At 38.0% G+C, this 11,559-nt stretch overlaps 1 protein-coding gene across 1 annotated transcript in view; it reads right to left on the bottom strand.

Annotated features, from left to right (window-relative positions):
- The window catches only part of FAR2 (fatty acyl-CoA reductase 2), a 79,652-nt gene extending 74,201 nt beyond the window's left edge, over positions 1 to 5,451 (bottom strand). Inside the window, exon 1 of the mRNA XM_007943193.1 lies at positions 5,263 to 5,451. Within this exon, the coding sequence (XP_007941384.1) occupies positions 5,263 to 5,451 (189 nt within the window). The remainder of the gene's footprint in view (positions 1 to 5,262) is intronic.
- Between the last annotated feature and the right edge of the window lie 6,108 nt (positions 5,452 to 11,559).

An 11,559-nucleotide genomic window follows, 5' to 3' on the forward strand; every position in this document is an offset into this window, starting at 1 on the left:
TTACGGTTGCCATTTGCTTGATATATCTTTTTCCAACCTTTGATTTTTAGTCTACTTTTGTCTTTATCTCTAAGATGTGTCTCTTGTAGGCAGCATATTGATGGGTTTTGTTTTCATATCCAATCTATTAACATCATATCCAATCTATTAATCCATTAACATTCAGTGTAATTACTGACAGGTATGAATTGGTTGCTGTCATTTTGTTATGTGTTTTTCATAGTGTCCCTGGTTTCTTTGTTCCATATTAATTTTTGTGCTGAGCTCATTATGTTTAATGAATCATGTTATCATTTCCTTTGTTGCTGTTGTTTTAGTATTTGCTGAATATTTGTGCTTGTCCTCTTTTTTATTGTGATATGAAGGTTTATCATTTTGTTTTCAAGTTACCTATAATTTATAATTTTCACCCCGAGTTTATAACAGTCCATTCTCTCTTGCAACTCTCTTAACTTCCTTACCATTTAGAAGTTCTATAACTACACAGTTCCCTTTCTTTTGTTTGTAGTTATCCTCACTTGCCAATTGATGTCTCTGGTTCCCTGTTTACAAACTTGTAAGCTTATTTTACTTTGGATATGTCCATAGCTGTAGTTTCTGGGTTATGTCACCTTGTGTATCAATGGTTGGTTGTTATTTGCCATTTCTGGTTCTCTGTTCAAAGGACTCCCTTTAGTATCTCTTGTAAGGTTGGTCTGGTTTTAAAAAATTCCCTTTGTTTCTGCTTATCTTAAAATCTCTTAATTTCAGCATCATATTTAAGGGACAATTTTGCCAGGTACATAATTCTTGGTTGAAATTTTTTCTCTTTCAGGGTTTTATATATACCATCCCATTGCCTTCTTGCTTGTATGGTTTCTGCTGAGAAATCAGAGCTTATTCTTATTAGTTGTCCTTTGTAAGTAACTTTTTGTTTTTCCCAAGCTGCTTTCAGGATTCTGTCTTTGTCTTTGGTTTTGATGAATTTGATGATGATATTTCTTGGTGATTTTTTTTGGGTGTCTACCCTGTTTGGGGTTCATTGGACTTCCTTAATGGATATATTTTCATCTTTCATCATATCAGGGAAGTTCTCCTCCAACCAATCTTGGACAATTTGGTCAGTGGTTTTATATTTTTCTTTCTGTTCTGAAATTCCAATGACATGTAGGTTATTCCTTTTGATGGTATCCCACATGAACCTTAGGCTTCATTTTGTTTTGACCTTTTTTCTGATTGATCCCTTTCCTAAGAATTATTCAGGTATTTGTCTTCGATCTCATTAATTCTGTCTTCCATTGTATCCATTATACTCCTTTGCCCTTACAATGTGTTATCTATTTCTGACAATTTAGTATTAATCTTCTGGATTTCTATTTGTAGATTTGGTATCATTTCTAATTTTTCATTTCTTTTGTCATTTTGTTCTTGTATTCTCTTCCAAAATTCTTGTAGGGTTTTGTCTGTGTTTTCCTTGATCTGTCTCTCAATTCTTTGAAGATACCTAAATATAATTCTTTTGAATTCCTTATCAGAGAGTTCCAATGTTGCTTCTTCCTCAGGGATGTATTTGAGTCTGTATCCTGCTCCCTTGTTTCTAGCAGTTTATCTTGCTTCTTTGTGTGGACTGTGATAGTCTGTTTTCTCTGAGACATCGTGGCATTGATGTATTTAGATCTCTGTTAACTGTTTGTGAGAGCAGCCAAGGGTGATTCAGGCTCTTCTTGGTCGTTTGTTATTGTTGGCCTTTCCAGCCATGCAGGTCCAGAATGTCCTTGGGGTTACTGGAAGTGGAACCTGTTCTTAAGCCCCTGGAATCTAGGAAAACACTATTGCTTTAAATATCCAAAATGGTCAAGCCACTTGTAAATATTTAAAATGGCTGTGCCCTCTGGACAGGCAAAAGTCCACAGCTCAGCCCGCCTTCCTCTTTGCTGCTGCTTCGCCTTTCTTTCCCCAGCCACCAGAGCAGTCCTCCGTGTAGTCCCTGGCTAGCAGGTTGATTTTTAGGTTAATTCTTAGGTCCTACCACCACTCGGCAATCTCCAAGCTGTCTGCACCATCAGGATTGCTCAGGATCGCTGCCAGACTGCCACTCTCTATGTCTCCTTTTTTGGTATTTTCATGCAAATTCTTCTGCTAGTTGGGGTTTAGTCGACTTCTATATCCTTCCCTTCAAGGCTCAGGGTTCCAGGATTGTCTTCTGAGTCTGTGTTAATTGGTTCACCTTTTCTTTGTTGAAGAGGGTCTGTGCAGTCTTTCTGCCTATTCTGCCATCTTTCCTGGAAGCCCTTTTTTTGGATATTGAAGAAAATTTATGTTGTGTTATTGATATTGCTGGTGCTATTGTTGTAGAGATTTGGTATGTGCCATTTGATTAGATTTATTCTTTGGTAAGACTGTGAGTGCCCCAGACTAGAAAAAGTAGAACGCCTGGGCTGTTCCTTGATAGAGCTGGTTGCTATGGAGGCTACAGTATGAAGGTCTTTCTGAATTCTAGGCAACTCTAGAAATTTCTGGAATCCTGGGTCTTCACTCCAGAGCTCTGTTATTTGTGGAACTAAGCTGATTTTGAGTGTCTGCTTTAGTCTACTCTTTTAATTAGCTTAATTTTTCACTGTCTCAAAGCTTTTCACAGTTTTTCTTCCTTTTTTCATTTTTTCTTTTAATTTTTACAAAAACTATTTTAGATTTTATTTAGTGATACAAAAGTTTCTCTGATGCTTCTATGATACCCTCCTAGTTTTATTGTTCACATTATAACCTGGTTATCATTTGGCTGAAACTTAAGCCACAGGGGTTGAGTTCTTGGCTTGAAGGGTATCTAAAGGCCATAGTCATGAGTGTTCCATTGGTCTTCATGAGACCAGTAAGCCTGATCATTTTTATGATTTTGAGTTTTGTTCCACATTTTTCTCCTTCTCTATCTGGGACCTCCTATTGTGATCCCTTTCAGAACATTTAGCAGTGGTAGTTGAGTATCATCCAGTTCTTCTGGTCTCAGGGCCCTGCCCTGGAGGCTGGAGTTCATGTGGTCCATTAGTCCTTTGGATTGTTTCTTTGATCTCCTTTACTCTTCTTTTCTCCAGATGGAGAGAGACCTGTAGTTGGCCCTTAGATGACTGCTCACAGCTTTTAAGATCCCAGTCACTACTCATCAAAGTAGGATGTAGAATATTGTCTTTGTGGACTGTGTTATGCCAGTTGACCTTAGTGTTTCCAAGACTGCAGTCTTGAGTCCCCAGGCCTAGCAACTCAATCCCTCAAGGTGTTTAGTTATGACTAAGATGTTTTCATAATTTTGCCTCCTATATGCTCTACTAAAGGAGGTCTGGTGGTATAGTGCCTAAGGCATTTGGCTGCTAACCAGAAGGCTGGTGGTTAGCCCAAACCCACCAGCCACTCTTTGGAAAGAAGGTTGGGCAATCTACTTCCGTAGGGATACCGCCTCAGAAACCCAAGGTGGGGTCACTATGAGTTGGATCTGACTCCATGGCAATGAGTTTAGTGTGGTTTTTCATATACTCTACTATATTCGTGGATATATTTGCAGCAAAAATATACACAAAGGAGCTCTGGTGGCATAGTGCCTAAGGAATTTGACTGATAACCAGAAGGCTGGTCGTTCAAACCCACCAGCGACTCTGTGGAAGGAAGACTGGGCAATCTACTTTCATAAAGATTTACCACCTTGGAAATCCAAAGGGGGTTGCTATGAGTTAGAATTGACTGACTCGATGCAGTGAGTTTGGTTTTTTGGTTTATATATACACAGATAGAGATAACTTATGTCAAAACTGCATGTATTTGTGGGTATAGTTCCATTTGCCTTCCCACCTCCGTTCAACTTGAGGGTCTTTTTCTTAAGAATAATTAGTTATTGTGCAAGGCAGTTTAGGTTAGGAACAAATGTGCTGGCCCTGAGGTTAATCTGCAAAGTCGAGGTGGAAGGGTATTGAAGTCTGTCTTTCCCCTTTACTAGCTACATGACCTTTGTAAATTAACCCTTCATGCCTCAGTTTCCTCATCTATAAGAAGAGTATATTAATATATTTTAGTTCAAAGCATTGTTGCAAAGATTAATGATGTAAGGCATGAAAAACCTTTTGAACACTTCACCATGTAGGAAGCTTCAGTAAATATTAGCTATTATTATAACTTGTACTACTAGTGAGTAAGGCTATGAGATACAGGGGAGACTTTTCTGATTTTATGGATGCTGATTTGTATCAAAATCTTATCCTAGTGCCTGCTGGCAAATTTGAGCATCAGTTTTACAGGGCTGTCAATAGTGAGCTATGCTATCAAGTATATATGTCTCCATTCAATGCTAATGCTCCTAGACACTGGAAAGGAGAATTTGTGAAAAAAAGAAAAAAGTTCTATTTAAATTTGCCAACCTAAATGATTGTGTCCATTCCAAAGGGCACTATGATCCAGACATTTACATATTCTCATTCAATTCTTATGGCAATCCTGGGAAGTAGTTGTTACGCTTTCAATTTTAGACATTGGAAAACTGGAGCTTAAGAGGTAAAGTGATTTTTTTTTCAGGATCATATAACAAATTGATAAGCCAGAATTTGAATCCAGGTATGTTTGAGATCAAAGTCTAAACTGCCTTTGAAGTTACAATTAAGACATGAGAGGATATTAATGGTATTTATCTTTTGCGGGGAAAGAGGATTTGGTATTAACAAAATGGTAATTCACAGGTATAATATTGTATTTCTGATGCTTTTACCTTATAATGGTTTATCAAATCATATAAATATAATGGGATAATATAAATATTAAGTTTCCACAGATAAAATATATAATAGGTAAACACTGCAGAGTTCAGACAACTGAAAATATTATTGTATAGCTACATAACAATCTTAGCTGTTTAATATGCAATGGAATAAAATACAATAGAAGAATATCCAAAGATGTGGGGGAGAAACACCTTAAATTTGAATGAGAATTAGAGAATAATTTGGGTCAACTTGTAACATTTCAAGCCTGGTGCTGCCATTGTGGGAGTTTTACTATTTTGGCTCATTTCCAGACTATAGATGATTTCCTCACTTGCTCTGGACAGAGTCTAAGGACTCTATTGCCTCTTATGGGGCAACACCACAGATTCTGATGAGCATAATTTAAAGTTGCTATCTTGTTGTCTCCTCTCCTCTACCTGCCCAGGTATTCCAGCCCCAACTTGCAGTTTGGGGCTGTAAGGAGACAGTGTACTAAGTCATCCTGGTCTAAGGCATCATACAAGGCCCTTCCCATAAGTCCTACCTTACTATTTAAAATCTGCAAAACTCTTTGCTGTGGGGTCTGGCCAGCCTTGGGTCTCACAAGGATGTAAATGACTTTCAGGTCAGGGCTGGTGCGAAACAGCTTCTCCATCAACACTTTGCCCAGGAAGCCTGTGGCTCCCGTGATGAGAATGGACTTGCTGCCATAGAAAGCTGAAATCATAGACATGATTCCTCCCTTTCTCTTGTATAGCTTCCAGAAAGGGTTACCTGGAAAGAAAGAGAAATAACAAAATTTCATTCTCAGAATCCCTAAAAGGCAAAGTTACTTAACGTGTTTCTGGTGCTTCCAGGAATTCTGAGGGCAGACTGAGGGAGAGTACCCCAGTTTATTGGCAGCATGATTCATTTCAATTAATATTTACTGAGCTCAGTCTACATGCCAGACTCCATGCCAGGAACTGTGGGAAAAAAATAAGTAAGATATGGTTCTTGTTGTCAAGGAGTTATCTATATAGTCTAATGGAGGAGACAGACACTTAAATAGATCATTAAATATAAACAATAAGTGCAAAAACATAGGGAGAAGTGAGGAGGATCTGGGAATTTGGGGAAGACACCTGAGAGTGGTAGCACCTGAGTTGAAACTTGAAGGCAGAGAGAAGGGTTGGCTTAAGGGTATGGAGGAAGGGAAAGGAGTAAGAGCAAAAGCCCAGAAGTGTGGTGAAGCATGTTGTATAGAAGAAATAAAAGAAATTCAGTGTCATGAGAATGTAAATGATAAGGTTGGGAGTGGTCTCACAACCTGTGATACCAAAGGTTAGGACATCTATCAATTTTATTTCTAATCCTGATGTAATTATTACATCTGTTGCAATTTTCTTTAGAGAATGTATTTGAGCGAACCACTTCTAGTTTCAATTGAACTAAGTGTCCCTTGCCTGCCCAGACATTTCTGAGTAAATACGCTATTCCCTTTCTTGAGCTGAAAATGAGTTGAGTGCTACCCAGTACTCAAATGTTGCTCATAGGGTTGAAATATTACAAAAGTCAAGGACAAAGAAGACTGAACTAGTGAGGTCACAGACCAAAGGCTTTGCTATGCCCTGAGTTAGCATCTGGGTGCAATCTTTGGTTTAGTTTATCCTGTTTCTAGGAGCAAAGGAAAGAGCAGATCTGGTAGTGGGAAGCAAGATGCAGCCCTTAGGTGCTGAGAGTCCTGACAAAAAGCATCACATGCTACAGATATGAAACAAGAAGTGTTTGTTTTTAAACTCAAGTTAAAGACTTCTAACTGGAGGCAAGAGCTTTGAACCAGTGCTGCAGTTTGGGAGCGAGCAGACTTTCCTTTCTGTGTGTGGACTTTGTCAACTGCAGCAAGTCCTGGGCTGCCTGCTAGGACAGGGGTTGTGTGGATCCTGCAGAAGAAAACTCTAGGAAGCTGGTCTTGACATCAGAGCTTATAAAGAAGGAGGGAAAAAACAAGAGTCAACACCCTTCTTCCTCCACTTTGGTCAAGATGGCTCTGCTACCAACTCCTTAAGAAAAAATAACTCTCCATAGTCATAATGGGTACTTTGAAGATATTTGGGCTATATTCTCAGGAAGAACTTTTTGCCTTTGGAGGATTCATTCATTCACGTATCTATTGATATTGTTGTTAACTGCTGGCTAGTCAGCCCCTGACGTATGATAACCCCATGCACAGTGAGATCAGATTGTTGTGATCTGTAGGGCTTTCAGTGACTGATAGTGGAAGCAGATCGCCAGGCTTTTCTTTCTAAGTCATTGTTACACTGGAAACTCCACTGAACCTGAAACCAGTTGTGCATCATAGCAACACACAAACTACCACTGAGAGATGAGTGGTGGCTGCACATAGGTGCATTGGCCAGGAATCAAACCCGGGTCCCTGCATGGAAGGCGAGAATCACTGAACCACCACTGCCCAGTGTTCATGTATTTACTGAGAAATATTTTTGAGTACCTACCATGCCAGACTCTATGCTAAGCACCGAAAACATACAGATGAACTAGGCAGAGAAGTTCTTTGCTCTCACTCTAGAAGTGGAAGCTGGTGATACAAGGCAAGTAAATATATAAACCAGATAACTGCCTCCTACTACAAATGTTGTGAAGTAAATAAAACAGAAATCACACCGAATCTTCAATGCAATTCATTGGATTTCAATGAAATCTGGAATTCAAATCACATTAGCTATACTTTCCAAGTTACTATTTAAACCCCTTTTATAGAAGTTGAGGCAAAAAAAAAAAAAAAATATATATATATATATATATATTATTTTGAAGAACACATTTGGGTCATGTGTAGAATAGTAAATCATGATACGTTTTTGTGATGTTACATAAATTGCTCATAATTTACTCAATGAATTTCCCAAGAACTTAGCACTTAGGAAACAGTACTGAATATTCTTGGCTTGCCTGTCTTGAAGCTCAGAAAAGTGATGTTACCATGTTTTGCAGGCATTATATTATCCTAGTTAAGGTTCAGGTTCTAAGCCAGACTGTCCAAAATAAAATCCCAGTTCTACCATTTAATAGCTTTGTAACCTCAGGAAAATCATTACTCTCTCTGTGCTCAACTTCCTCATCTGAATTCCTTCAGATTCCTATCATGTGATGTTGTTGTTGTTATGTGCTGTGGAGTCAAACCCGACTCATAGCGACCCCTCCTTGAGTTTCCGAGGCAGTATCACTACAGAAGTAGGATTGCCCAACCTTCCTTCTGAGGAGTGGCTGGGGGTTTGAACTGCCAGCTGTCTGGTTAGCAGGCAAGTGTCTTAGCCACTATGCTACCAGAGCTCCCTATCATGTGATAGTCACTTATGAAATGGGGATTTTAAAAAGTACCCACTTCATAGTGCTGTGGTAAGGATTAAATGAGTCAATACATATAAAACCCTTAGAAAAAAATATTGCCTATAGATTAGCTATTATTATCATCACCAGTTCTATATTTTTCACCTTACTAGTTTTTTTTTTTCCTTTTTACATTTATTGTAAGTGTTCTGTTTTATGCATTCACTTGGAAATCCAAAAACAAAACAAAACCCACTGCCACTGTGTAAATTCTGACTCATAATGATCTTAGAGGACAGAGTAGTACTGCCCCATAGGGTTTCCAAAGCTGTAAATCTTTACAGAAGCAGACTGCCTATCTTTCTCCTGCAGAGTGGCTGGTAGGTTTAAACTGCCAGCCTTTTGGTTAGCAGCCAAATGCTTTAACCACTGAGCAACCAGAGCTCCCCTTTTGGAAATAGGAAACTTATTTATAACTCAATCAATTATAGAAGCCAAGTAAAATGTTTTCACTAGTACAATTACAGTTTATGTTCATTTTTGCCCATTTCTCTCTATATAAAATGTTTATGCACCAAAAAAAAAAAAAAAAAGAAAAAAACAAAAAACCCTGAGACTAAACCCACTACCATTGAGTCGATTCTGACTCATAGCAACCCCCAGAGGGTTTCCAAGGCTGTAAATCTTTATGGAAGCAGACTGCCTCATCTTTCTCCCACAAAAGTTGCTGTTGGGTTTGAACTGTTGACTTTTTGGTTAGCAACCTAATGCTTTAACCATAACCACCAGCCCTCCTGTTTATGCACCACACTCCTTTAATAAAATACTAAGCATTGATGAACATGGTTGGCAGAAAAATACAAAAAGGAAACTGAATTTCAGTAGAGTGACTTCCCAACCTCATTTGTTCTGAAAATATGAAATGTTTGCATTGTAATTGTATATATGCTAATGAAATAATTTCTAGAAATGCAAATATACTGTGAAGATAATATATTTTTGGTCCCAGATACAGTTTTGCCACATGTGATTAAAAAGTCTTGAGAGCAAGTAAGTGATCTTCCATTAGCCTATTTCTTATGCCCCCAAAGCATGGATAATATTCAGCACATACTATTAAAAAGGCAAAATTCAAGGCTTACATTTATTCTTATGAAGCAAAGTACAAATATGATCCACCCTAACCCCTATTTTGCCTACATTGAATCATCCATAACCAATTACATTAACCCAAGCTGATTATAAGTATAGTTCAAGTGGAGATGAAAGAAGTCTTGCCCCAAAGAAAAATTTCCTTCTTTTATTTTAACCAAATTTATTTTGGTCTCTGAGTTATAAATTAGCCCACTAATTCCAGCTTGCATTCAGCTTGGGCCTCTCAGTACTCCTCCACACCTAGCATGGGCAAGGTTAAGGAAGAATGGCAACCAGACCAGCATGGGATCAGCTGAGAAGAAGACCATTTAGTATTGATTGCAGTGTATCAGTGATTCTATTGATAAGACCATCTCTATGTAATTCCACTGCCTTTTAAACAATTCAGAGTATGCTCTGCATTGAGAGATATCACATGCAGAGAAATGAAATATTTGGCTGATAATGGCCACCATAATATGGGATATTGTTGTTGTTGTTATGTGCCATCGAGTCGGACCCAACTCATAGCGACCCCTCCTTGGGTTTCCGAGGTGGTATGTCTATGGAAATAGATTGCCCAACCTTCCTTCCGAGGAGTGGCTGGTGCATAGTCCAGTAGAAAACACTGCATGATGAAATTCAGTGAACAGTTATTTTATTTCATAAGAATTTAACATGAAACTTTTTTCAATAAGTATGTTATAACAAGAAAATCATTTCCAAAATAATACTCAATGAAAAAAGTGGGGAACACAGACTTTTGTAAGTTCCATAATGACCATCACAGTCCCTGTGATTCTCTTGGTGGAAAATAGTAGAGGGAAAAGAGGTAAATGACAGTAGTTGTATACAGATAGTTCTCAACTTAGGAGGGAATTCTGTTACAATGACTTCATCATAAGTCAGTTCTGACATTATTGCCTTTTACTATCAATATCTTTATAAATCTAATCTTTGTCTTTGGGAGTTGGAAACATTATATATAAATGTACAGATATATTTGAACACATACATACATTAAAAATATATACAAATTATAAAAATTTACTCCAATGATGAAATTAGTGACTAATGCTTCTGATGGTATGAAATGCTGAATAAGATCACATTATAGGTCTGGACTATGATGAAACAGGTGTCAATGTTGTAACAATGAAGTTGGAATTGTAATGGCTATAAGGTGCAGCCCTGGTGGCATAGTGGATAAGGCATTTGGCTACTAACCAGAAGGTCAGAGGTTCAAACCTGCCAGCTGCCCCACAAGAATAAGATGAGGTAATCTGCTTCTGGAAAGATCAACAGACTTGGAAACCCAATGGGGGTCGCTATGAGTTGGAATCAACTCAATCACAGTGGGTTGTTTTTTTTTTTTTTTTGATCAGGTGCATGCACGGTTTCATTGTCCTTGTTGTTAGAGTTGAAAATTGCTCAATTTCCTATCCATTACAACTACTGGCACCAACATCCACTTCATTGTAGACCAGGCGATAGCCTGCTATACAGCACTGTTTTGAACAGTAAATCATAACATTGAACATCTGCAAGGGAATGTTTGAGAATGATAACATCAGAAAAAAACACTGTATTCAATGTAGGCAGTCCCCAGTTTATAAACATCTGACATATACAACCTGCAGTTATGACCAAACCCTCACAGAACCTATTATATTAAAAATTTGAGGTATCTACAATGGTTCATAATATAGGCACTATTTTGCAATGAGCATCAAAACATTATTATTATTATTTACTTTATTATTAGGTTAAAGGTGTGTTAGTGTATCTGGAAGTGCTTCTCTAATGTTTTTTATGCATATAAAGGTATACTTTACACTATATACTAAGACAAACATTTAACTAACAGATATGAAACATATCTAATTGTTCTGACTTACATACAAATTTGACTTAAAGACAGACTTAGGAATGGAACACATTCATTATCTGGGGACTGCCTGTCCATATTATTAAGATGTTCCTCCAAAAAAGAAGAAAAAAAGAGTAATTAAGTGTAATTCATTGTAACTCGAATACCCTGTAAGTTGGGGACTACTTGTATCATGTTGTTCCATGCCTGTGAGTCCATTTTGATTCACAGTGACCCCTTGTGACAAAGCAGAACTGCTCCATAGGATTTTGTTTCATCTATCATTTATTTCAGTATTTAAATATTATATACTTAAAGAAATTTTTGAAAGTAACGACACCCAGGGAGCTCTGGTAGCATAGTGCCTAAGGCACTTGACTGCTAACCAGAAGTCAGGAAGTTCAAACCCACTAGCCACTCCTCGGAAGGAAGGTTGGGCAATCTACTTCCGTAGTGATACTGCCTCGGCAACCCAAGGAGGGGTCGCTATGAGTTGGGTCTGACTCG

This window comes from Orycteropus afer, unplaced genomic scaffold (assembly GCF_000298275.1).
Source record: "Orycteropus afer afer isolate SDZICR_OR568_19922 unplaced genomic scaffold, OryAfe1.0 scaffold00100, whole genome shotgun sequence".
NCBI lineage: Eukaryota > Metazoa > Chordata > Mammalia > Tubulidentata > Orycteropodidae > Orycteropus > Orycteropus afer.